We start from the raw sequence: 27,127 nt of genomic DNA, 5'->3' as shown, positions 1-27,127 counted from the left end.
CACTCCAGGTTTTCCCCCACCCCTGCAAGGCTGGCAGTCGCTGTTTCCCATTTACTGTTCTTCCCTAGAGCCAGTCCAGCAGCTGCTGAAACTAAAAACCCAGAGATCTGGATATTGTGAAGGAGAATGAAATGCTAATTAAGTGTTCACATTAGTAATACCCAGGTCTGCATTCCCAGTGCTCTGAAGCAGCAGCTGGAGGTCCTCGCATTGTTCCTGTTTGTGGATGTTCATGTTTCTGGTCTGCAACAGCAATGGCTTTGAGGAGGGACAAGAATGCCCCTATTCAAACAGTGGCTTTGCAAGGAGATGTGAAGTTTCACTGCCCTTTTTAGAATATTTTAGAAAGATCTAAGAGAATATTGTGGCATGGAGCAGGTCCCTAATTGTGTCTCCAGAGAAAGCCCCAAAGCACACGTTCACTCTGCTGCTGATGGCAACCCCATAAGCACACGGACTTGTTTTCCCTGCAACATGCCACCCTGCCTGGGCTTTACTAGGCCAGGACTAGACTCATAGCTAAGCAAACACATGCAGCCACGTGACATAGAGTTTTTCCATCAGAAAACCTAATTAACGCATTCACACGCAGTTTCTTCTGTAACATCACAAGCTGGCAACCATGAGGACTTTGCTGTCAAGAGCTTGCAGTATGCATTGGGCCCAGGAAGTGTTTTCCCTTAAGGCAAAGGAAATTGAAATGTGAACTTTAAAAGCTTCAAAAGACTATGAAAGGAAACTGCAAAAGAATTTCGGGATAGGGAGTATTGTCAATGATTATGCAGCCCACCAAGCAATTCTGGAGCAGAATCCTGAATTGCTTGTTCCAGCTATGCAGGAATTCATTACCCTGGCAGGCAGTGGTCCATGGGAACAAATGATCCCTCAGCTCTGGGCTGAATGGCACACAGGCTGCACTTTAGGTTTGAGGAAACCTTGTCACCCGTTATTGGCCTCCCAGTCCACTCATCCTTCTGCAAACAAGTTGCAAACAACAAAGTTGGACTGCTGGCCTGGGTAAATCTATATACAGATGACTTTTCCAAAGCAGTGCATCGTTTCCCAGTGAAATACACGACCTCTTCTTACCTATGAAATTGTGATTGAAGACACCCGTGAGCCAGCTCTGTGCGAGATGGCAAAGGAGCAAAGCTTTGGCATTTGGGCACACTTCTCTTTGTTTCTTTGCTCAGGCCTTTGGTGAGCACAGAACTCATCTAGGTAGAAAACTTTTGACCATACAGGATCTTTTGGATCCATTGTCCCCCAAACATGTCAATGTGTGGCCCTGTTGTCATGACAAGTTAAAAACAGCAGCACAAGTGACACAAAGAAAACATGGCAAAAGAGGAAGAAGAGAGGCCCAGTGAAGAAAGGATGTGGTGAGACACTGCACTCCCATAATCTCCAGGAGATCCTGGTGTCACATTCTTCTTTTGGTTTATTTAAATTTAATTGATTCATTAAAGTTTTTTTAAATCATCAAAATAAAATATATACAATTAAAATATGTCATCAAAATTTAAATATACAATCAAACACATTTATTCAAAACTATCAGAACATAGATACATCTGCAACTATGAAGCCTAAACCTATTCCAAATTCCTAAATCCTATTGTTGATGAATCCTATAGTTGATGAATCCTATTCTTGATGAATCCTATTGTTGATGAATACTTTTCTTGATGAATCCTATTCTTAATGAATCCTATTCTTGATAATCCTAAAGCCTAAATCCTATTCTTGAAACATTCTTTGGACAGTTGGCAGCTTCTTCCTGATCTTGGAGGAAAGAGCATTTCTGGACTGGAGGCAAGGACTTTCTTGGTAAGGGAGTATCAGAAATGTCCAGAGAAAACTTCTTGGAAAGACTGTAGCCAGTCGTATCTGTGGAGACACAAAGTTTAACAGAGCCTGGAATGCAAACCTAAAGCATCTGAAGCTCCGTATTTCATGGGACAGATTCCTTGGAAATTTCTAAAGAGCTGCACAGGGAAACATGCTCCTGCTGGCTGCAACTTGAAGCAGACCAGAGGAAAACCCTGCCCCACTTCCACAGAGCTGCCACAGGAACAGCCTGGCCTCTGGGCTGCCCTGGGACAGCAGGGAGCCCAGAGCCCTGTGCTCTCCAGCCACGGCTCAACTGCACATGCACCCTGCTGCTGCTCTCCCTGCCCCACAGCTGAGCAGCCCTACAGCTCCACGGGGCACTGCCAGCAGCACAGCTCATTGCAGGGCACATGCAGGGCACAATGTGTACAGCCATTGTGTAATTCAAGCCAATGTTCCCTGCCAATGTGCACAGCCTCTCTGGGCTGCCACAAGACCCTTCCTCCCAACAGAGAGCGGCCCAGCTCCCACCTCACCTCTGTGTGAGACTGATCCATGCTTGGTCTTCACCTTGTCCTCAGTCTGCAGTTGCTTCAGGCTGATCCATGCTTAGTCTTCACCTTTTCCTCAGTCTGGGTTCACTTGAGGCTGATCCATACTTCATCTTTACCTCGTCATCAGTCTGCTGTTGCTTCAGGCCCCCCATGTCATGACTAGGAAGGGCAATGCTGATAACAGAGCGGGGGCAGGTGCACACCCTTCCTTAGTATTTTGTCATTTCTGGCACAGCTGAAAAGTCACGTCCGGTGGTGTCCAGCTCAGAAATTTGTCCGCTTTCTGGAGAACATCAAACCTTCACCAGCCCAGAAGGCTGTTGAGGTTTTCCTGCACGTGTGGAGGTGTGCTGTCAGCAAACTTAATGATCTGGCTGCCCAGTGCCTCGCAGAGGGCACAGGCCAGCTTGGTGACCACAGCGCAGACGTTGGCGCTTCGCACAGGCAGCGCCTTGTTCTCCAGGCAGGACCAGAGCACGGGCAGGGCGTAGCGCTCGACCGCTTCAGGGCTCCTGGCATGAGCCCATTCCACAAGCACTGCCGGGAGAGTGACACAGCTGCTTACCCACCAGCCTCCATGCAAACAGGGATCTACCTCTGCTCTTGCCTCTTGGAAGCCTCTCGGGCCAAGATCAGTGAAACAGCACACACAGCCCCACGACCCAGAAATGGGCAAAGCCGCTGATCATCCTTGAAACACAACCACCAACCCCTCGGGACTAATATCTCCAACCAGAGCCTTGTACCTGTGGCAGACTTTGTACCTTTACTCAATTATTGCACAATTTCTTTCTGCATGAACAATGAATGAAACGTCAAATTGCCTACTATTTCCATTTACAAGTTGTCTAAACCCACGTAGAAGATTTGGAAATGCACCCTAGAGAGACAATTGAGAGATTTCTAATAAAAGCAATTATTCCATTTTTGTAACTTTGATGTCAAGGGCCAAAAGTCTAATCTGGCTCTCCCCTTTGCTCCATGGCCCACAGCAAAGGGCAGTATTAGAACACACTCCAAAACTCCAGCCCACCAGAGATGGCTGCTACTTGACAGCTGGATGAGAACCACCAGAGACTAGCTGGTGTCTTTGGCAGAATGCTTTTGTGGCTTCCAACAAAGAGCTGTTTCAAACCTCAGGGTGTCTTGGAGAATTACCCAGACCCATTGCCCTGGCATTTGCCCTGTCACTTGAGCATCTCCACATTTTAATGACATTTCCCCTCCCAATGTTAATAGCATTTCTTCTTAAAATGTGCACTGAAATAGGGGCATAGAGAGAGAAAAAGGCTACATAGGGGACTGAAATTTAGCCAAAACACAAGGGTTTTCTCAGATTGCCTCTGGAATCTGCTCTCTGCTCATTTTCTGAACTGAACTATATCAAACACAGACAAAAAGTGACTACCAACAGACTCCTTGCATGGCAGATTTGGCTGAAAGATCAAAACCTGAAATGCTCAGGAGACCAGTCTTGTTTCCTGATCAGGCAAACTGTTATGTAGTAGCCATTTACTATTCTGTGGTGGAAGAAACTTCATTTCCTCTATGCTGTTAATCCACCAGCAGTCATCAACATTGAAAGAGCTCCTGAAAGTACCCAAAACCAATTTGGCTAAGCAGGAAAAGGGTTATGGTACCCATTCAAAAACTGGACTTCATTTGAGTTTAAATGCAATTAAAGACACTGGCCACTATGGGACTTGAGAAGGGCCCCAGTGAGAGCTCAGCACCTCCTGATGTGGAGGAACTACTCTACTGTCTGTTCACTGGCATTCCCTGTAAATACTCCCTCGGAGACCTCTTGGCTTAGAAGGGGAGGCCGTACCTGTGATACGTTCCGTGACATCCAGCAGAGCTTGGCCACTCAGTTGTCTCCATTGGTGGCAGAGCTCTTTCATCAGTGATACTTCATCTACAAGTGAAACACACGTTTCTGTTCACTCTTCTGAGGGCATAGGAGAGAGGACAGTGGCAAGGGAAAAAGCAGGGGCAACCCCATTTTATACAATAAAGTCCATTTCTGCTGATTTTTGAATCCTTTTCTTCTTTCCTTCCAGCCTACTTGTTGGTGTTTAAAACGCCAAAAGAAAAGCTCTCCTTTCACATTTGTAAATCCAAAGTTGTCTGCTCCACCAGGAGCTATGTTAAAATATTTCACATCAGGGTCCTCAAGAGTTCAGTCACATGGAAGCAGTGAAAAGGTTCTGCATCGCAGAGCCAAAAGGAAGAAGCCCATACTTGGGACACAGAGAGGCACTGAGTCAGGTAATCCCTGACTTCACAGAGCAGCTGAGGTGGAGAAAGTGGAAACTCCCCTTGAAGACCTGCCTCTTCAACACTCCATTGTTCAGCCATATTCCCCCAGTGTGGCATTTTCAGACCTGACATCAATCTGTGTGGCAGAAAAATTTACAGCTGCCCTTGCCTCTGTAGGTATTTGCCATTTCCTTCTTGTCCCATGCAAAACAACGTGTGGAACAAGGCATCATTGACAGATGGATTTTGACACATGTGTTATAAAGAAATGAACTTGATGAATCCTATGGTCCCCTTTGAAAAAAGAAGACAAAGAAGAAAGGTGGAAAACAGGCAGCTACTGCCTATAATGTAGAGCCTTCCAGGTGGCTGCTGTGCAGAAGCTCTGATGGGCCGGTGTCCCTTCATGCCTACAGCAAAGCTGTTCATTTGGCAAGTCAGACGGGGCCCAAGCAAACTCCAAAACCCCTTTGCCTCTGAATTGCAGCAAAGCTGTAGTCCAGGACTTGCTCTTCAGACCAGCAGCACAGAGCCAAGGGCTCCTGGGACTGTTGGGAAATGCTGCTGCACATTCCAGCCAGTTGGGGATGGTGCATAAGGACTGCACCTGCACAGCTTCTGGTGGGTGTCAGCTGGAGCATTCCACAGACAGCAACAGCTACCAAGGCACTCAGCGTTCTCTTGTGTCGGAGAGACAGAGACACAGGTGAGGAGAGTCCATGCCAGGGCTCAGCCTTACCTAAATGCACAACAGATTGGTCCAGAGGCGTCATAGCTGCAGTATGAACCCCAGGATCCTTTGAGTTTAGGTTCTTTGTTATGCCTTCAACCAAACGGATCATCAATGGGTTCATGGCATCCTGCAGGAGTCCTATGATTTCTGCCAGCGCCTCCAGCGCCTTCTGCTTCACTTTCTTATGTGTGTCACAGATTCTCAGGCCAAAATAATCAAAAATCTGTGAAGAGAACAAACAACATGAAAGCTTGATTAAAATGACCTTTTTTGAAGAAGCGATGTAGAAATGAGCACTCAGGAATCTAAAAGATGAAAGTGATCCTTTCTCTCAGGTCAGCCCTTGCTTGCACATTTTCACTGTTTTCCTGTGGGCCACTCACTGGAATGGTTGCACAACCTCATGCTGCTTGAAAGATTTTCATCTGTTTTTAAGAGGTTTGGGTGGGGACAGAAAAATTCCTATGGTGTTTCTCTCATCCTATAAATCATTGAATCAATTCCATTTATTAATTCAAAAGACTACCTTTGCTTTACAAGTATGGAAGCAGATGTTTACAATGCCCAGTTTTTTATACAGTTGCCTCAAGTATTGAGGGCAGCTATGATTTTGCCTAAACTATGGCTGGAGGAGATCTAAGTTTTATTTTCTCTGTCTCAGAACCTGTGTCTGGAGAAGGGCAGGGCTCAGATCAACTCTTCCAGGATCCAGACCATTGCTCTGACTAACAGGTGGACTTGTGAAATATAATGTGCTGTACAGCTCTCATTCCAGCAGGTTCAGTCCCTTGACAGCCACATTATCAGGCACACTTTTCTGGAAAAAGGGGAAAAGCAGCTACAGGGAGGAGAAGGGATGGATCTGTCCTTATTTGTTTTCTTCCTTTCCAAAGAGAAAAAAAGGCCCCCCAAGAAGGGTGAGCACCATCTTTACCAAGAGGAATAGGGACGAGGATGGAAATGAGTTTTACCTGTGCAAGACAAGATGGAGTTCACAGAAGTATCATTTTAAAAACATTTTGTTTAAACCAACCCAGCCTGATACTTCTCTTCCCCATGCAAACCCATTTTTTCTCTAGAAAATAATTGCCATGTCTTCAATGGCTCAATTCCCTCCACTTAACCCAACTGGGAGTAGGAGACAGCAGAGGTTACACCAGCAGAAAATTCTGCCATCATCTGATGAACAGCAGCAATAGGCACCTGCCAGAAAAATACAGCTGGACTGAAATAACTTGTCCTGAAGCCTGGAGCTCAATTAATTTGTCTGGATAAGAAGGGCCAGTCTGTCCCAAACAGCCAGGATATAGTGCCAAGACACACTGAATTAACTTTACTTCCGCAGGCTTGGGAAAGGAGCTAAATGAAAGGAGCAATGAAGATATCCTACATACTTGGACAATGTTAGTGGAGATCAGTTGGGGTCTGGTTTTGGACAGGTCTAGGAGGAGTGCCACTCCTTCCATCCGTGTCTGGAACGCCTTGGCTTCCAGGAGATGGTAAAGCTTCTGGAGCAGCTCCCTTTCTTCCACAGATGCAGGTAATGTGACCTGGGCTCTTGCACGGTGTAGGTGGCGTCCACCAGTGGCAGACTTTGCCCTGGAAAACAAAGTCAAATTAGGATCTGTTTCTGATAATCCCTTCAGTTAATTGTGAGCCAAACATCTTGGGGAGCTTTCCTAATGATGTGATTTCAAGCTAGAAAATCATGAGGCTCTGAAGTGAAGAACAACGTGGACCTCATGACAATCATTATGGGAAACAATCTGCAAGTCACATTCTTCTAGTGCTCACGCAGGAAAACCAAGGATGAGATGCATCTGCTCTATCTTCAGATGGCTTCTAAGACACACAGGCCACGTTGCTTTGTGGGGAAAGAGAGACACTGCTTCCAAGTTTAAATGCCTCCTCGTACGGGATGTGTGTGTCTTACAATAAGGAAACTCATCACTCTGGAGAAGTGTCTCTACAACCAGGCATGACAATCTGCAAAAGTAGCTCAGATGCATCTGAACAGATGAACAGGGGCATAGCTAAATGATCCAGAAAATCAGTAACAGAGAGAAAAACAGAAATCAGACATCCCAGAACTACGCTCACATTTCATTTGCTTCCCTAGAAACTAGATGCACAGCGTAACAAACCCACTGGGAATAATCCTCTTGGATCAACCTGCCTCTTCCATGAGAATGGGAAGATGCTAGCTATGCTACTGAGGCATGTGGTCACTTTCTTGCCACTGCTGAGCATGACAGAGCTAAATAAATCCCCCTCTGTTGTCAGAGGAAAACAGTACAAGTAGCTCTGCCACTGGCATGACGAGACAGCAAGGACCAAATTCCTGTCTTAAATGCTGATTGCAGCACAGGGGGAAATAAACCAAACACGCTGTCCATCAAGCAAACTGTAGGAAGGGCAGGAATCACAAGACAAAAAGTCCACCTTGAGATACCTGTTGACCAAAATGGCTTAGGAATTGTCTTGCTCCTTACTACTCAAACTTGGTACTGCTGTTTGAGGGTAAGAAAACCAACAATCAGCTAGACCAAACCTCATGGAAGGGAACTGCTTGTTTGAGGAATGGCATCCTGCCTCTACACTGGGACTTCTCATTAAAACACCCATCTAAAAAGGACTCCACTTGGATGAAAAAAACCCTGGTTGAATTTACTTGTCTCAAGTCAGGCAGCACAGACTTGGCCCTCTCCTAGCCTCCACAGCCCTGCCCTTGCCACTGCACTGGATCATCTGAACTGCAAGCAATGGGTGACTTTTTGTCGCCCAGTATTTGTGGAAAGCCCTCCAGAGAAGCTGTGTTCAACACAATGCAGAAATAGATATTTTTTATCCTAGAGCATTTGTAGGGAAAGGAAACAATCTTTGACACTGGTCATCTCCATCAGAAAGATGTGCCTGAGGAAGAGGCATGTGAAGCATGTCATGGGCTTTGTCACATCTGGCAAAAGTGCTCAGTACCGTTTGCTAGGAGGTGATGTGGCCTGGGGCTCCTTGGAGCCTTCATTCCTCTTCTTCACCGGCTCCTGCACAGGTGGGCGTTCAGCCTTCTGGTTTTCCATCCCCTACAGAGACACAGAGAAACCCCATCAATCTTTAGAATAGAACTAGGAAATTCCCTCTTTAAAACACCAGTTAGAACCAGGATCACTGCTACCAAGGCCTAGGGAAACATTTCCTAACTTACAGAAATAAACAGACCAGAGATTCAGTGATGCCAGCTCTTTGTTTTTGGTAGCCCAAGGCAGGTTATGGGTGCTACCAGACTGAGCTGCTGTCTAAAATCCCAAATTTATGAGTTTTGACCATAAATGGGAATTATGCAAACTGGTAGGCAATGAGTGGTCTTAAAGGAAGCAGCAGAAAAAATTGGACTCTTTGGGGGTTGGCCCATTGTGTTGGAAGTTGATTTGGTTCAACACTTACTCTCCCTGCCCCTGCACAAAGAAAAACTCCCTTCTGTAATGTAGATAAAAAGAATAAAATCCCTCCCAATCAAAAAAATGATTTTCCACTGGATGCTGCTGAATTTACCAAGCTTCTTCCAGCTCCACAGGGCTTGACAGCAGGGCAGTATTCCTAAAATAATTGTAGTATTTAGGATTGACTTGGACATCTTTTGTGTATTTGGAAATTTTCTTGGTAGTACTAAGAGACTTAGAGTCTCTTTTGCAAAGACTCTGTTATGTTCAGAAGCACTATTGTCACTTAATTGCTTTACTGAGGGCAGGGTAGGGAGAGTGCTGTGGGGGCTTACACGTGAATGTAAACCCATTTTCTCCTCTCTCCCTTTCCTCTTTGTGACCCATATTCAAAGTATTCAAAACCCTACTTTTCCCCTAAGAATACAGTTCCTGTGTGGTCTGCAGAAGAACAGGCTGAGGATTAACAGCTCATTTTCAGGAATAAAATGATTCAGCAAAAGAGGAATGAGATACAGACACATTGGGTATATTTGATCTCCTATTAGCAGTGGCAATACTTGCACAAAGGAGACATTTGTCCTGCCAAGCACTTACTTTCTTCTTAATTCTCTTCAGGATATCTTCCAGGTCATGCGTGGAAAGAGATTGTTCCAAAAGCTTTTTAAATTTTTGATTACTAAGCAACATCTTCACCATCTCCTGTCCATAATGCCTAAGGAAGGAAGGAAGGAAACAAAAGAAAAGTGAACAAAGGAAAAGTGTTAACAGAAGAGGCTGATGCCTTAAACTCATCCGGTGCAATGTTTGCATGAGAAGGCGTTACCTAGACTCAGCAAAGAGGGGGATTTACCTCACTTGACACTGCACAGTGCTGTCAGCTGAACACAAGAGGCAAGAGGAGAATGTGGGCCAACAGAAAAATACCATTTCTCTCTGAAACTGAGGGTGTGCTTCTGTGGGATCAAAGGATCCCAGGCAACAAGGGAAACACATCTGCTTTGTTGTCAGAGCCTATTAGCAGTGTTCTGCTGCCCTTGCACATACATTTTCCTTCCTTTAACTGGCAGGGAAGCCAGGACAAAACACCTCATCCTTGCTTTTGACTATTCTATACTATCTGTATACACATGGGCAGCCAGTTGCTCTGGTGTTCTTGGCAGCTATTAATGGGAATTTCATCATCAAAGGAAGGGGATTTTGGTGGCTTGGGGTGATTTTGCCACTAGGAAACCACAATTGTCTTCAAGAAGAAATTTGGAGGTCACTGAGCCACAGATAATAGCACTCTAGAAATCTGCAGAAGAGGTTTAGAAAGACTGAATACATTGGCTAAAGACCTCTAAAATATTTCTAGGGAAGTCTTAAGTTAATGAGAAACAGATGTTTGGGATCCTTCAGTGATGAACATTAGCCTACACTTGGCTTTCTCTTGTGCGCCTAAGGCTAAACAAAACTGTTGGACTGGCTAATCAGAGCTCTTGTAATCTCAGTAAAGAATCTCGCAAGTCACAGGGAGCTGGCAATGCTCCTTGCTGCCAACCTCAGGTTACCCAGTACAGTCATTTCCCCAGACAACCCAGAGCAGTGGTCACAGCACCAAGCCTGACAGAGCTCAAGAAGCGTTTGGACAATGCTCTCAGGCACGTGGAGTGACTCTTGGGCTGTCCTGCACATGGCCGGGAGCTGGACTGGATGATCTACATGGCTCCCCTCCAACTCTGCATATTCCATGATTCTATGCCCCTTAGCCACACTGTGAGGTCACTTATTATTGCCTTGAGTTTCCACTCTTTCTGGTTTTAGCTTAAAGCCAAACACAAAACGGTTTTCCTGTTTTAGGAGGTGAAAGAAGATCATTACCTCGTGTCCTTGTGACTGTCCTGAGCAAGTGTCCCTGCCACCTGTGCCAGCCTCTCAGCCCTGGGTGAGCCTGCAAGCTTCGTGACTCCCATTTTCTCCATCAAGGACAGGAGGAGTTCGGCCGTACACTTCCGTGCCGGGACGTAGCGGCTCCTGGGAAGGAGAGAGCAAACCCTGGGACACAGGGAGAAGGAGCAGCAGCAGCACAGGCCTTGGCCACAGCCTGCTCCCTGTCCTTGCTGGGGGAAGGAGCCTGGCTTCTCCCTGCAGCTGCAGACACCTGTAGAAGGTTCTGTCCTCAGATAAACACAAAGTTAGCATTGTACAGATGGGCTGTCTGCATGGAAAAGGGAAGCATTCAGTCTCCCTGCACTATTGGATGCTCAATTTCTTTCCCGAAGTTTACTCGGAGAAAGATTAAAGTAATAGGTTACATATGAATTATTTAGAAATTAAGGACAATTCGTGCTGACCCATCAGAGGGCACCCACTAGCCAGAGCTGCAGCAGGATGAGGCTCTTTCCACCCATTCATCCCCAAATCTGCAGACCCCTGGGAAAACACAAATGCAGAGAAAACACGCCGTGGGCCGTGAAGTTGAGGAACACCCAGCAATGCAGCCTGTTTCTTTTGTAAAGCTTGGCAAGGGATACGTCTGAGTGCTTTACCATATTCCAAAGCTGAGGAAAGGGTGGCAGTCAGTTCAGACAGCTTGTCCTATTCTAGAGACTGTCTCTTGGGAACTATCAGGCCCAGCACCAACACTTCAGGCAGCATTTGCTTCAGCTGTCCCATGGCACTCAGCCAGTGAGGGTGCCTGGAAAGCGCTTCATCATCTCAGGGCTAACATGAAACATCAGTTTGAATAGAAAACACAGCTCTAAGGCCAGGACAGTCACACAAGACTCCTTTTGGCAGGAGCTGCACCTGCTGTGCAGGCTGTGCCACACCCAGCACATTCTCCCTGATGTGCTCCATGCCCCAGCAAGTACCCTCCTTATTTCTCAGAAAGGAGAAATGAGGTTGATCAGAGAATCAAGTCACTGAGTCCACAGAAGATGCAGGATACAGGGCCCTTCCCTTCCACCATTCCCGTTCTCTCTGTCATCCCTTCCCTCAGCCACACACTAGAAGGTCAAGAATATCACAGAAAGAAGAAGAACCTACTTGACTCCATTGTCCATGAGAGCAGTCATTGCTCGTGTAGGAGTCACGTTCTCTACCATCATGCCCAGGCTCTGACAGGCTGCCTTCTGAATAAACTCTGGGGAGTTCCGCAACATGTGGAGAAGGACTGCAGCAATCTGATCCACCTCGGAGTCCATGTCCTTCCCCAAGACCACAAAGAGCTCTCCCAGAGTGACAACTGCAGAGCAGGACACGTTGGACCGGAGGTTGGTCACCTGGGGAAGTCATGAGGGGAAACATAAGCATCACCTTGCAAAGAAAACCAGTTTCCTTAGACAAGACTCCCAGGAAATCACAACACGTCCCACTGTGTATAAAAGCACAGTAGGAGCAGAAGAGCCCAAGCATGAAAGACACTTACTCTGGCACCAGTTTCTGCCCACACACCTTCTTACTGCAGGCATGAAAAATAGGCTTCACTAAAGTGTTCCACTTAAACCTTCTATAATGTCTACTGCTTTGATTTTAGGCCCTTTTATTTGAAAAACATAGAAGCAAAATAAAGAAAGGGCTGCTTTCAAACCATAAAGGCACAAGGCATAAAGATAAAACAGTCAGATGCTCCTGTTCAAAAAAGCAACACCTGTAGTTGAAGCACCCAGGCAGAAAACAGAAAACACAGGCTCAGGTCTACAGACTCATTTGCAGTGTTCAATTACAGCTTGGGCAGAGATTGGGAATCTGGCATATCATGTTATTAGTGTCTCTTTTCTGCCTTGCATTATAATGGTACCTCACTCACAGACAAGTGTCAGATACCCGACCTGCCAGTAAATACAGCTACATGTACACACAGATCCTACAGATAGCTGACAGACACTAGAAATAGAAGGTCTAAAACCAGAATGAAGGCAGTCCCTGAGCACACATGGAGATGAACAAGCACATATTCTACTCTACAAGCCGTGTATCGAGTATGGGGGACAATTCAGAGCAATGTTCTCACCTCTCTGGTAACTGCCAAGCAAATCTCACGAAGCCGACAGAGCAGGACTTCTGAATGGGACTCAGCCAGCAGTGTGATGTTCAAGAGTCCCTTCTTCTTCCGTTCCCTGAAAGGCAAGTACAAAAAAGATTGATTTTTCTCTCTACCCAAGCACTTGGCAGCACCCTTTCAAATCACCAGGCTGGCAGCTCAGTCAAAGCATGGCAGGTGCTTTTCAAGGAGTACTTAATGAAATCGTGGAACACATTGCCACAGGATGCTGTGGCTGTCAAAAGCATACACAAATCCAAGAGGCAAAGAGAGGGCTTTCAGAGTCTTCATTTGTGACCTTTCTGAAAATCTCTGCTATTAAGTCCCTCTGTCATCACTGCTTCCTAGAAGCTGTGAGGCCAGGCCATGCTGCTGGTTCTTGTCACCTCCCTGTACCTGTCCCTGAGACACAGTCCCATTGGGCTGTTACTGGGACATTTTCCTTCTTTGGCAGCCCCAGCAGGCAGTTCAGCACTGAGAGTCTGCACTGGCACTCTGGAGCTGAGTTTCCACTCTACAATCGAGGCCTGTGTGTCACCCACTCCACCTCACACGTTCCCCAAAAAAGCAGCAGGATGTCCCAGAAGATTAAGATTCCACCGCTGGGCAAGAACTGTTAAAACTCTGGCTTTTCCCAGAACACTCTGACCTAAAACAATGCCCACAACAGCAAAGTGTTATTGAAAAGGTGCAAACAACTCCATCTCTCAGCACTTGCTTTGTGCAGGCCCTCAGCTACAGGAAGGTGTGTGAGGCATCAGGGCTGCAGCCAGGGCTGGCAACTGATCCCATGGGCACCCCTGAGTGTCATCAGGACCCCCACACCTGCAGAAGCTCTCTGCACCTCCCAGGGCATCAAAGAGAAATGGGGAAGAGAAAGCAGAAGAGAAAGGGCAAAGCAAAGAAGACTGCACAAGGAGATGCAACGTGGCTAATTTTTCATGCTGTGAAATTTTTCATTCCCTGTGAGAATGAAGCATCCACCAGTGAGTGGATGCTAACCCAGACATCAAAAAGACAACCAATATCACCTAACGTTTGGAAGGGTATCACCTCTGGGCCTCCTTCTGTCTGTGTAGAGTTTTGGGACACATTGTGAGTATTGACAAAACATCTCAAGCCCGTATGATTCCTTGAGAAGGAAAAGTTGAATTGCAAAAGTGCCAGATTCCCAGAGGATTTTATTTCTCTTTCCTTCTCTTCTGCCATGAGCCCTTCAGGAGTAATGGTAGGCAGAAGGACTTGAAGGCACAACTCAGTCCATTTCTCAAAAAGAGGAGCTGCCTGGAGCAGCTTCTGGGACTCACATGCAGGAGTCCCTGCCATTGCTGTCAGCAGTGGGAGCAGAGAGGAATCTTACTCAGTCCCACTGGGCCAGTGGCCCAAGGCACCCAAATCTCTACACTCAAAACTGCTGCCATCCTGCTTCTGCCTTCAGCCAGCAAAGCATCTCGTCCCACAGCTTTCTCTCTTCCCTCAGCATTTCCTTTGCAGCTCCATGGAGCAGCAGCCAAAGCCAGGAAACAGCATGGACCTGCTGCAGTTGGAGCAGTGCTGCAGAGCAAGGCCAAGAAAAGGCTGCTCTCCACTCTTTATCCTCTCACAGCTCCACAGTGGTTTCAGCAGTGCCCTTTGGCCCTCTGGGCTCTCGGGGCTCAGAGGCACCAGCAAGACTCGCTTCTGACCGACCTTAACGCCAAGAGGGACACAGAGTGATGGGGCCTTTCTTACCAGTCATCACTGCCCAGCAAGGACAGTGCCTCCTGCAAGGCCTGCTGTGGGTCCGAAAAGGCTCTGTCCTTCTGCCTGAGCCCACGGAGCGGCTCCTCTCGGCGCAGGGCACCAGTGGCTGTCTGCGAGGTCACTGCAAGGACTTCCCTGCTCTCTGGATCCTGGGGCTCCCTGCTTTCTCTCAGCCTCCCCAGCTGAGCACAGCTCCAGGCTAAACCTGATAATTGCCCCACAGCCCCAGCTCCAAGTGCCACAGGTGCCACGGCCAGCGGCAGGTTCCTGAGGCCGCAGAGCTCCCACTCCCTGCCAGGCAGTGCCAACAGCAGGACTGGCCAGCCCAGGAGGGAACCCCTCAGGTGCCCCTCTTGTCTCAGCACCCTGATTTCCCACAGCCCTGAGGACAGGGGCTCTCGGCAAGTCCCTGAGGAGAGACCTGCAGCTGCCTCGTGACAGCACCAAGCCAAGCCTGAAGAACCCAGCCCTGCTGGGCCCAGCTCAGTCCCCAGGGAGCAACAACCAGGGAACAGCCACACCTGACCCTTCACACCTGACAGTGCCTCTGTTTCCATTGACTTCAAATATTCTAGACTACCAAGCTGGAGTAACTCCAAAGTAGATTTGCTGTTCATTCTCAGGACACACTATGAACCCAAGATCCCGGCTGTGCTGGCTGAGGCAGGAGGCAGTTTGTGCTCCTTTTGCAAGGACAAACCCCTGCAGGAAAATGCTGCCATGGAGCAGGCTTACCCGAGGAGCTGCGTGGGAAGCTGCCATCTCCATGGAGGGTGGGCGTACTGGGCTGTAAGGGCACCGTGTCCTGCTTTCTCACGACCGTTTTCTTCATGGCGCTACCAGGGTCTTTTCTCTGTACACTGGGAGCTGTGCCATTGATAGGTGGTAGGCTGAAGCCTGCAGGCACCAATGAGGAGCCTGTAAGTGGAGAGTGCTGGACGGGGTGATGATGGAAAAGGCCAGAGAAGTTGCTAGAGCTGGGTAACATTCTTTGTTGTCCCAAAGAACTACAAGTATAACAATGGCACACTAACATGGGACAGTGATCACAGAATCCCAGAGGAGTTTGGGCTGGAAGGCACCTTTAACCACCATCTAGTCCAACCCCTGTGAGCAGGGACGTTGTCTAGATCAGGTTTCTCAGAGCCCTACGTAAACTGGCCTTGAACACCTTCAAGGATAGACCAAAAACAGCTTCCCTTGGCAAATCCTGCCAGCTTTTCATCCCCTTCATTTAAAAAAAAATTCTCCTTAATATCTAATGTAAATCTGCCCTCTTCTAGTTTAAAAGCAAACTGCAGTGACGCTTCTCCTAAGAAACAAAGAAAACCCAGAGTATTGCTTTGCTTTTGTTCTTCTGTTCCAGAGGCAGGCAGGGAAGTTACCAAAGTGCAGATAGCCTGGTGTGATGCCCTCGGGCTGAGTGCTGCCCCTGAGGGCCCCGCTGCCGCCCTCGGGCAGCACTCACGGCCCTGCAGGCTGAGCCCCTCAGCCAGGATTCAGTTGGGAACGCTGCTTGCTCCTGGGACGAAAACACAAGCACTGCCTGGGGCTTCAGCACAGCTCTACAGTGCCAGCTCCTCAGCAGGGAGTGGCAGGAGAAGGATCTCTGGTGCTTTCATCAGAAGGAATGGAATTTAGTTCCTTCCAGGTTGCAGCCTGGTTGAAAAGCATCCTTTTGGCCTCACCTTCCCTGGAGGCTGCTCTCCAGGAGAGAGTCTGAAGCCCCAGTGTACTTTGCAAGACAGAATTTTCTACTCTGAAAGACTTTACAAGTGGAGGTGGGAAGCTAATATTCTGTTACTGACTCAATGAGGCCATGGGCAAGACACTTCATGTCTCTCTATTTTTCTTTGGGAAACAGAATTAAATCCTAATGCAAGCTTCTTACTCAGATGCAAGCAGAACAGCCACCCCAGTCTGATTGCAACATTGTGCAAAGGGCAAGCAAGTGGTCAAAAAGGACCACTACAAGTGTTGCCACCACTTACTTGCTTCAGCTGCATCTCCAGGCTCAAATGTCTCTGGAGGAAGCTGCAATGATTTCTCATTTTGTCTCCTCTTCATCTCTTCCATCAAAATCTCCATTTTCTTCTGCTCTAAGTTCTCTTTAGCCAACCTGCACAATTCAGCGCGGGTCTAGGTGCAATGGAAACACATCACAGACTGTAAGCAGAGACACACCAAGCAGACACAACACCTCATCAGGAGCACAGAGTGCACAGAGTGCCACAGTCTTCCATGCAGCTCCATATCCATTCCAATAGTTTCAGAGGAATGTCTCCCATGCTCGCCTTGGCAATTACACACAGTGAGGTGGAACACTTCACTGCCACAACCTCACACTGCTGCAACTGCAACCTATGTCAGGAAGCCCTGCTTGAAGCATGAAAGTCATAGGAGTGCTCCAAGACAGATGAAGAGCTCACATGACAGTGAGCAGGCAGTGCAGTTCCTACAGGCCATGGCAGAAGAACAAAAACCATGTGCAATACCCAGCAAGGAGGGGGAATGACTGCTGCTTAACACTCATGGCCAGGAATTGCAGCTGTTTCTCACTTCCTGGCTTCTGAAGGACTCAGCTCTGAAGGACTTGGTCTCTGAGGCCAGCAGACCAAAAGGAGGAGTCTTGTGAAAACAAGTTGCACAAATGCTGATGTTAATGAGCAGAAAACTTGAGAATGAGAGGGCTGTGAGATACAGCCACAAAGGTAACCAGGAAAAAGCAAACTCTCCCATTTTAGTTTGCAGCCTTGCTTACACTCAACATTAGAGTCTTTGCTTCTCTGCATCCAAGGATGCACTTCTCCCACATTCACTGATGTCTAGCATGATCTGCCATTCAGAACTTCTCTAAACCAGCCTTTGCACATACAGAATGCTTCTGGCGTGACCTTAGCACCATCTCCAAACCAGTCACCTTGGCACTACTGGAAATAGCCAAGCAATTGCTCTGTAGCTGTCAAATACATTCCCAAGAGAATCCCCATCCCCCAAGGAGTGGAAGATTATGATTTTCAGTGGCATTTTGGGCCAAGCACTAAACAGCCACTGGAAAGGAAGTCTGCTCATCCCTGTTCTTATCCCTTACCTTTCCAAAGATGTCCCTCCGCTCCTTGTCACTCCTAAGACCAGGACTGCTGGGATGATCTGTCTCCTTGACCTGACTCAGTGAGAGGCCTGGGAATGGAAGCAAAGGTTCCTGTAAATCTCTGGCACCACGTGTTGGAAGCAAAAGAAGCTTTGCTTTCCTCATTAGATGTGCCCAGCATTCTGCAATCCTGTATTTGCAGGGAACAAAGTGCTCATCCAAAAGTTCCACTTTTGCTCTCCTTCCTTGTTCCAGGGGTTTATTCTCTGCTTTCTCTTCAGCAGAGACATCCAAACCCAAATAAACATGACCTATCTCAAAATAATTTTGATCTTGGCTGATATTGACAATTCAAAATGTCCTTAATAGAAATAGCTGATGGCCGGTCATTCTGAAACACTTCCCAACAGAGCTGGTAGAACTAGGAGAACTAATTCTTCACATGGTTTCACAGAGGATAAAATCATGTAGCAGTCAAGCACTATGAGAGGTATACCTGTCTTAAAACTGGATTCTATCACCCTGCTAAATGATTGGGTCAGTAACAAAAGAAAGACCGGAAAGGATGAATGACAGAAGTGATTTATAGTCCAGAATTAATCCAGAAAAAATGTCATTTACTTACTGAGGACTACCGCTGCCTAGCTGCAGTAAGCATTGCAGTTGCATATACACAATTAAGGAGTTATTCCAAAGGTGCCATACTCAGGATGTGGCAGAACAAACCCTGAGCAAAGGGACCAGGGGATCTGATCCCTTTTTCTGCATCGGCAGAATTACTTCTCCAAGTCTCATCTCTCCTATCATTACACAACCAGAGATGTCAAAGGAACTACAACAGTGTCATTGAAGCTTACAGCTTGAAAGCAGTGGATGACCCAGAGGTGCCAGAGACTGCATTTTGCCTGGCACAATTCCACTTGTCAGGGATCAGGCAAGGCAGGGACAGGGACAAGGCAGGAGGCACCTCCTCCCCAGCCTCAGCCTGCAGCACTGACACAGGCAGAGACAGCCGGGGAAGAGATTTGTCATTGGGAACCTGCCACAGGTGGCTTTGGGCTTGTGCTATCAGAGGATGACAAACTCACACCCTGCCTAGGCTGCAGCCATTTGGAAGTCTCCTTCTCCTTCACTGGAAAATTCAAAAGGACTTTCCATCATAGGAGGTTTCCCTATTCCTCCCAGTGCAAAATTAGGCAATATCCATGAATCTCCAGCAAATCTCACACGGTTCAGATCAGAAATTACCCCAAGGAATGATTTTCTCCTTCAAGGGCAGTCGGAAGGAGTGGAAACATTTCTCATTTCATGCTAATTGGCTTGTTTTTCCATTCTGAGTTTGGAACTAGAAAGGCTGCAGGGAGATAAAAGGCATGACCAAGAAGGAGAGGAATGTTTCCTCTTCCTGCACAGCACATCCAGGAGCCCAAGGTACCCCTTCAGCTCCTGTCAATCAACAATTAACACTGGAGGAGTTTTCACTGCACCACCAGAGAACACTCCCAGGGACTGGGCTCTGGGAGAGTCCTCTGAGCCCATTAGGAAATTGAAATAAATGTAAAGATATCTTTACATAAATGGGCTTAACCAAGCTTTCCAAATGTCACTTCCGTGTCAAGACTAGAAAGGCCACTTTCGGACAGACATCCCTGTACATACCTGCATACTCTGGGGTCTTCTCTTGGCTTCTGCTGCTGGGTCTTGCGCTGGAGAAAATGGAGGACAAAAGAACATATGAGGAGCTAGAAGGAGAAGGGAGAGAATGGGTGTACCATGCTGTCCTGGGTTGACTATATGATGCTTTTATCCCCAATCGTCTTGTTCTGTTTATACTGAATAATAAGTTTTACACCTTTAAGACTCTCTTCCAGACAGTGAGGAGGGGAGGGAAGAAGCGCGCAGTTTGTTTTCAGACTGCTCTCACTCCTCCACATTCCTGCTCCTGGACTGTGCTGTCTGCGGATGGACAGACAGCCGGACAGAGCTCCTTTTTTCCCTTTTTCTTGCTTTTAGTTAGTTTTAGCTAGCTGAGGCAAAGAAGTTCTCTGCATTGTGATTTTTTTCCTTTTTTCTTGGACCTGTTCAAGCCTGCTCTGGACTGAACACCCAGAAGAGCACCGGCAGCTCCACCTGTCGCCCCCCTGGCTGGGCCTGGGCCACGGCGTTTCCAGCACCAGAGAGACTGATCAGAGACTGAGTGAGCCGAGCTGCAACCTGGGGAGGGGACTGTTCTGAGTTTGCTTTCTTTGGAGCAGTGAGAAGTTTTATTGTTAATATTGTTTGGTTTCTATTGTTTAATAAATAGGTTTCTTTCCACTTTTATCCAAGGAGATATTTTCTCCCGAACCGGTTGGAGGGGGGAGGGGCAATTGAATCTGCTTTTGTAGAGAAGCCCCTTTGGGGGTTATCTCCCAAACTTGCCCTAAACCAGGACACATGCAAGGAGGCAAACCTTCTTAGCATGGTCACTGTGATGAAGGAGGAATTGTAACACATAAACCCAAATATGATTTATTGTCCTTAAGCTTTCAGTTGCTGGAATCACACAGAACTGGGCAAGCTCTGGCTGAAATAACAGCCAAGTCCAGCTGGGGACCCATCCTGAGACACTTTGAAGCCCTGCCTCCCTTTCCCCAGCACCACCTCTGCTCTTGGGGCGTTGCTCTTGGGTTTGACATTGGATGGGCAAAATGCGGAATATTCAGAGTTTTGCCTAAATACATGGGAGACTGTGCCAAATCACCACAGGAGATGGGAAGAGTGAGGTGAAGAGCACACTGGAGCAGCAGACACCTTGGCTTACCTCATCTCCTGGGACTCCTGCAATTCCATCTTTGGAGAGCTGTGCACAGACCCAGCAGCACTGCCCACAGGGGGAATTCCTGCCTTGCGTAGACGGGGGATTAAAGATTTTCCCAATTGTCTCTTCTTCATTTCCCCGCCAGTGGAGCACAGCAAGGAGGTCTGGAAAGAGTAGAACACAGTGCTCAGATCAATCATCCACACTTGCCCCCTTTGATGCCTCAAGAATTTTATCAATGCTCTTAACTGGGACCTGGTAGGAAAAGTCAAACTGATGCAGCAGCTTGGCTGTGGATTGGGAATGCAAAGGGAACTGGGAGAGACCATGTCCTACATTTCTGAGCTCTCCCCACCTTCTCACTTCCCTGGAAATGCGACTACATTCCCAGCTGGCATCCACATGTTTGACATCAAGGTGTTCTGGGGTGCCACTGCCTCCCCTGGCCTTTTGGATGCCATGGCAGTGGGTTTAGATCACTGTTCTCTCCCTGCCCCTAACGTGTCTCACAGCCAGTGCTGATCTCCAGCCAAATCCCCACAAAGCCATTCTGCAGCATGTCCAAACCTGCTTGTCTCAAGTCCCTCATTCCTTCTGCTGCTGCCCTTCCCTCCTACACTTCCCCAGCAGCCTTGGAGCCCAGATGCTGCTGCTGAGCTCTCGGGATGCTCGCTGCTCTCCAGCTCCCCCACATCCATCATCTCAGCCTCACTGCCATTTAGGGAGTTCAGCAGAGCTCCCTGCCCTGCTGCTCTCTGCAAGGTCTCTGCCTGCCCAACTTGCTCCAGAGCCCCCATGCCATGGCCAGGAATGGGGGTGGAGGCAGCAGGGGCAGATGCACACCCATGCTTAGTATCCCATCATTTCTGGCCCAGCCAAAGAGCCAAGCCAGGACCTGTTCAAAATTCAGTGAAAGGGTCAGTTCCTGTCAGGGAAGAGGTCTCAGAGCTCTGCTGACAGCACATGATATGAAAATTTAGCACAAAGGACTTAGCTTGGTCTCCTTACCTCTCTTCCTTTTCCCTCTGCTCTGAGCTCCTGGCTTTTTCTACTCTCCTCATCCCAGCCGTTGCCAGCATTCCCAGTCTCCTGCTCTCCGCTGCACATCTTGCTTGGCGTGGCAGAAGGAGAGCTCCTCTGGATGGGAGGCAACGGCTTGGAGGGAAGGAGCATCGAGGGACTTGCCAGGGAAAACCTCTTGGCAAGAGGATAGCCAGTCAGAGCTGCAAAGTGGAGACATAAAATATAAGAGAGTCCACAAAGTAAATCTAAATCATCTGAAGCTCCGTATTTCATGGGACAGATTCCTTGGAAGCTTCTAAATAGCTGCACAGGGAAACATGCTCCTGCCACCAGCAGCTTGAAGCAGGCCAGGGGGAAAACCCTGCCCCACTTCCACAGAGCTGCCACAGGAACAGCCTGGCCTCTGGGCTGCCCTGGGACAGCAGGGAGCCCAGAGCCCTGTGCTCTCCAGCAATGGCTCAGCTGCACATGCACCCTGCTGCTCCTCTCCCTGCCCCACAGCTGAGCAGCCCTACAGCTCCACGGGGCACTGCCAGCAGCACAGCTCATTGCAGGGGCACATGCAGGGCACAGCTGTTCCCTGCCAATGTGCACAGCCTCTCTGGGCTGCCACAAGACCCTTCCTCCCAACAGAGAGCGGCCCAGCTCCCACCTCACCTCTGTGTGAGGCTGAGCCACACTCACAAGGGAAGAAGTGAGTTCGGTGAATTCCCACCTTTACAATCAATCCATCTAATGGGTGAGGCATGCAAGGGGTGTTTTCATTATTCAGAAGATCTCTCTGCTTTTTCTTTTCATGCAACTACCATCACTAGAATTCCTTTGAAATGTATGGAGCTGGCAAACCAGGAGAGAAAGCTTCTACAACTTTGCTTATGTGTTGTTCATTACCCATCCACTACTTTGAAATCCCTTTCCTTCTAAACTGTGGGCAACCCACAGTGGTCAACAGAATTTGACAATTACAACTCAGAAGTAATTGCTTTCCAAGTTAGTGTTCATGGCCTTTGTTTCAGTAACTCCCACTCAGTTCTAGGTTGGGTTTTATTGCTTCATTACTTTTCTTTCTCTTCACAACAGAGGAAGTGCTGGCACATGAACAATGGCACCTCATGTTGGAAGAAGCTTTGCAATCCAGGTTACATGTCCCCAGTACTCAAGGAGTCTGCATTTGCAGGGCATAAACTGGCCATTCAATTGGAAATTGCCACTTTTGCTGTGCTTCATTGCTCCATGGGTTTTTCTTCCTGATTTCTTTCATGCAGTCAACAAACTACCATCATAAAACCCAAAACCTACATAAACATGATCTGCCTCAAAACATTTCTGATCTTGGCTAATACTATCAATTCAAATTTTTCTCAGTGGAAATAGTACAGGGCAGGTCATTCTGATATATTCTCCAACTGAACTGTTGGAAGTAAGAGAACTAAGTTTTTACATAGTTTCACCAAGAATAAACCCATGTGGTATACAGGCCATTAGTGAGGAATACCGCTCTCTTAAAACTGGATTTGTTTCCTGCTATAAAACATCCCGGTCAGTAACAAAAGAGAGACAGTGATGGATTAATGAGATGGTTCATTCCTAGTCCAGAATTCATACAGCAAAATTGGCAACGACATTGATGAGTGATACTACTCCCTTGCTGCATTCAGCATTGCAGATGCATTCCAGCAATGAAGGAGTCATTCCAAAGGTGCCATACCCAGCATTTGGCAGAACTAACCCTGAGCAAAGGGACCAGGGGATCTGATCCCTTTTTCTGCATCGGCAGAATTACTTCTCCAAGTCTCATCTCTCCTATCATTACACAACCAGAGATGTCAAAGGAACTACAACAGTGTCATTGAAGCTTACAGCTTGAAAGCAGTGGATGACCCAGAGGTGCCAGAGACTGCATTTTGTCTGGCACAATTCCACTTGTCAGGGATCAGGCAAGGCAGGGACAGGGACAAGGCAGGAGGCATCTCCTCCCCAGCCTCAGCCTGCAGCACTGACACAGGCAGAGACAGCTGGGGAAGAGATTTGTCATTGGGAACCTGCCACAGGTGGCTTTGGGCTTGTGCTATCAGAGGATGACAAACTCACACCCTGCCTAGGCTGCAGCCATTTGGAAGTCTCCTTCTCCTTCACTGGAAAATTCAAAAGGACTTTCCATCATAGGAGGTTTCCCTATTCTTCCCAGTGCAAAACCAGGCAATATACAGGAATCTCCTTCAACTCTCAAGGGATTCAGATCAGAAACTACCCCAAGGAATGGTTTTCTCCTTCAAGGGCAGTCGGAAGGAGTGGAAACATTTCTCATTTCATGCTAATTGGCTTATTTTTCCATTCCCCATTTGGCACTAGAAAGGCTGCAAGGAGGTAAAAGGGATGTGCAGGATGGAGAGGAATGTATCCGTTTCCTGCCCAGCTTATCCAAGAGCCCAAGGTACCCCTCCAGCTCCTTCCACTCAAAAATTAACACTGGAGGAATTTTCACTGCACCACCAGAGAACACTCCTAGGGACTGGGCTCTGGGAGAGTCCTCTGAGCCCATTAGGAAATTGAAATACATTTAAAGATACCTTTAAATGAATGGGTGTTAACCAAGATTTCCAAATGTCAACTCAGTGTGAAGACTAGAAAGGCCACTTTCGGACACAATGTGGAATACAGAAAAGTTCACCTAAATACGTGGGACAGCTGACTGTGCCAAATCACCACAGGAGATGCGAAGAGTGAGGTGAAAAGTACACTGGAGCCCTGTGCCTACCTGCATACTCCGGGCTCTTCTCTTGGCTTCTGGTGCTGGGTCTTGGCCTGGAGAAAATGGAGGACAAAGGAACATATGAGGAGCTAGAAAGAGAAGGGAGGGAATGGATGTACCATGCAAGCAGGCAAACCTTCTAAGCATGGTCCCTGCGATGAAGGAGGAATTGCAAAACATAATCCCAAAGATGAGTCATTGTCCTTAAGCTTTCAGTTGCTGGAATCACACAGAACTGGCCAAGCTCTGGCTGAAATAACAGCCAAGTCCAGCTGGGGACCCATCCTGAGACACTTTGAAGCCCTGCCTCCCTTTCCCCAGCACCACCTCTGCTCTTGGGGCATTGCTCTTGGGTTTGACATTCTGCTGGATCACCATAGATGGGCAAAATATGGTGTTGCCAGGATTTTTAGTGAAAAAGCCTCTGCTAGGATTTTTCCTGTCCTGAGGAGCTGAGGGCCTCAGGAAAGAAATGTAAACAATAACTATCTGCTCCTGTGGAGTGCCACAGGTGAATCTTGGTTCATGTGGATTGTTTTCAATCAGTGACCAATCACAGCCACCTGTGTCAAGGCTGTGCGCAGTCACAGGATTTTTGTTATTGATTCCTGTTCTATTCTTGTCTTTGTAGCCTTCTGATCTTTCTCTCTCTGTTCTTTTAGTATAGTTGTAATGTAGCATTTTAGTATAATATATATCATAATAAATCAGCCTTCTGATGAAAGTGGAGTCAAGCCTCGTGTCCTCGCACCAGGGGTTGCAGTCAAAGCAAGAATTGGTGACCCCTGGACGTGTGAAACTGATGGTCACCCCAAGAGTGACCGTGGAATCTAGCCTGGAGCTGAAGAAACGAGACCCTGAAGATGGGCAGAGTTCACAGCCAAGGCAAACAGGAGAACCTGTTGGACTTTCCTGGAGATTGTGTCCAGAGACCGCAGAGCAGCAGAGCTGCACAGCTGGATCCACAAGGACACTGTCTAAAGGTACTGTTATTTTTTCCCTTCCTGAAGATCCTGCCATTCGCAAAAGGTGGGAGGAAAGTTGGGAAAATGTACCTTCGGAAGCTCAGGTTCCGTTTACTGCGTCAGAGGAGAAAGTTATTAAACTCTGGTGCAAATGGGGACACGATTTGATTTTTTGGAAGGAAGATTATTATGACGTTTTCAGATAGGCAAAATTTCATAGATTTTTTACAAATGTGATATACTCCCTCGATTTAGATGTTTGGGAGTTCATGAAGGGTGCTGTTGAGTGGACAGAGCACCAGGGTGTTAAACGCCCGTTGATATATTCAATATCCCAAGACATCTTATCCTGGGTTTTGACAGTAAAAAAGGCTGGGGGGGACGTCATGGCTCGGTGGCGCAGCCGCGCTCCGTACCCGCCAGGTTCGGCACGAGAGAAGCCTCTCCAAAAAGACGAACCGCGGGTTTGCAGCCCCCCCGCACTGCCCACAGCTGAGCAAAAGTTTTTCTCTGTTCCTTCGGAGCAGACAGAGCTGCCTTCCCCCCCGTCTCCTTCTCTTGGGGGGGATGGGGAGCCGAGCCCGCCGCTTTCCGGGCCGGCCCCGCCCGCTCCACCGCGGATCTTTCCGCCTTCCCCACCCCGGGAGGGGGCGGATCCGATTCCGCCTCAGCCAGCCCCGCGGGAGGCGCCGGACCCCGCGGCTCCGCCTCAGCCAGCCCCGCGGGAGGCGCCGGACCCCGCGGCTCCGCCTCAGCCAGCCCCGCGGGAGGCGCCGGACCCCGCGGCTCCGCCTCAGCCGGCTCCGCCCGCGGCCCCGCAGCCGCCCGGGCCAGCTCCGCCGGCTCTGATGACTGCGCCTGCGCCGCGGCACCCGGAACCGCCTCCCGCCGATCCGCCCGTGTTGCCAGGCAGCGCGATCAACAACAGTGATTCCCCGGCTGTGCTGCTGCTCCCGGGAGCTGCAGGAGCTGCCTCCGTGTCTTCTTTCTCTGCATCCCAGCCGGCAACTGAATTCGCAACGGTGCAGGCGGCGCCTGCGCGGGCCGACCCCGCTCCGAGCCCGCCGCCCCCGCCTGTCCCGCCGCTCCCTGCCGATCCAATTGCAGTGCAAGAGCTTGCTGAGAATGGTGCTGAGCCCACGGGACCGCCTCAAAAGTCGACACCAGCGCCCGTGCTGCCTGCACCACCCACCCCAGTTGTCCCGCAGGTTTCCGAAACTCCATCATTCACATCAAACCCTGCGAAAAGCCTATCCTTCCGTAAAAAAAGCATAACCCTCCAGCTGACTGCAGGAGCAGTTCGGCTGGCTGTGTTCAAAATCAATATAGTTTTTAAATCACTTCGCGTATAGTCGAGAGCTTCTCCCTAGAAGTTAAAGTGCCTGCCTTCCCCCGAGCGCCCCAGCGGCGTGGGGGAGTTGGCTCCTGTAACATCTACCTCTAGTTCCCAACCCAGTAGAGATAAAAGTAGTGCCAAAAAGCAAAAAGCAGAAAAAATAACATTTACCTTACAAAAACAAGAGACACAGAGCAAAGCAAGCACTGCTCGCTTGCTCTGGAGACAAGAAACCCTCAAATCTAAAATAACAATTCCTGAGAAAACTTCTCTTCTCCAGCTGCCAGTGTGCACCAGTGCTTCTAAAAAAAAAACATTTTGTCATTTCTACTCTCAAAACACTAGCAGCATAGTCCTACCAAGTTCTGAGCGTGCAGAGCCCGCCTCACAAGCTAGTTCTAAGCCGTTTAACTCATTTCCCTGGGCCGGGGCCATCGCCCCGTCCAGTGCTGAGTTCAAAAACTTTGCTTTCCCCACAGGAACCTAGGCCACCATTCTGTGAGCCAAGTCTGAGTTCTCTGGTCCGCCCACCAGGACCAGAGCCACCCAAGGGTCCTAGAGACACTCTGCTGCT

General features: G+C 48.3%; 2 protein-coding genes across 5 annotated transcripts; both read right to left on the bottom strand.

The window, feature by feature from the left end:
* Window positions 1-1,415: 1,415 nt before the first annotated feature.
* LOC135307644 (TOG array regulator of axonemal microtubules protein 2-like) lies at window positions 1,416-12,937 on the bottom strand. Of its 2 annotated transcripts, XM_064432046.1 has the most exons (11): window positions 12,814-12,937; window positions 11,847-12,082; window positions 10,680-10,832; window positions 9,414-9,531; window positions 8,929-8,973; window positions 8,356-8,459; window positions 6,774-6,978; window positions 5,386-5,602; window positions 4,216-4,302; window positions 2,370-2,924; window positions 1,416-1,890 (listed from the first exon to the last, which is right to left on the bottom strand). In XM_064432046.1, the coding sequence occupies exons 2-10, from the start codon at window positions 12,002-12,004 to the stop codon at window positions 2,689-2,691; spliced, it is 1,323 nt and encodes a 440-aa protein (XP_064288116.1). In that variant the 5' UTR covers window positions 12,005-12,082; window positions 12,814-12,937; the 3' UTR covers window positions 1,416-1,890; window positions 2,370-2,688. The 2 variants fall into 2 exon arrangements, with proteins under 2 accessions (XP_064288116.1, XP_064288117.1); XM_064432047.1 differs by lacking the exon at window positions 8,929-8,973.
* On the bottom strand, window positions 12,842-25,740 carry LOC135307645 (uncharacterized). Of its 3 annotated transcripts, XM_064432049.1 has the most exons (9): window positions 25,308-25,740; window positions 24,259-24,305; window positions 21,486-21,700; window positions 20,481-20,641; window positions 19,337-19,383; window positions 17,678-17,766; window positions 16,578-16,725; window positions 15,322-15,483; window positions 12,842-12,919 (listed from the first exon to the last, which is right to left on the bottom strand). In XM_064432049.1, exons 3-9 carry the CDS (start codon window positions 21,648-21,650, stop codon window positions 12,894-12,896), a joined length of 798 nt encoding a protein of 265 aa, XP_064288119.1. In that variant the 5' UTR covers window positions 21,651-21,700; window positions 24,259-24,305; window positions 25,308-25,740; the 3' UTR covers window positions 12,842-12,893. The 3 variants fall into 3 exon arrangements, with proteins under 3 accessions (XP_064288119.1, XP_064288118.1, XP_064288120.1); XM_064432048.1 differs by having other exon boundaries at window positions 24,259-25,740; XM_064432050.1 differs by lacking the exon at window positions 15,322-15,483 and having other exon boundaries at window positions 12,846-12,919; window positions 24,259-25,740.
* Between the last annotated feature and the right edge of the window lie 1,387 nt (window positions 25,741-27,127).

The sequence above is a fragment of the Passer domesticus genome, chromosome 9, assembly GCF_036417665.1.
Source record: "Passer domesticus isolate bPasDom1 chromosome 9, bPasDom1.hap1, whole genome shotgun sequence".
Lineage (NCBI taxonomy): Eukaryota > Metazoa > Chordata > Aves > Passeriformes > Passeridae > Passer > Passer domesticus.
The sequence above is the reverse complement of the archived record's forward strand: the minus strand, read 5'-3'. Positions and strand labels throughout refer to the sequence as shown.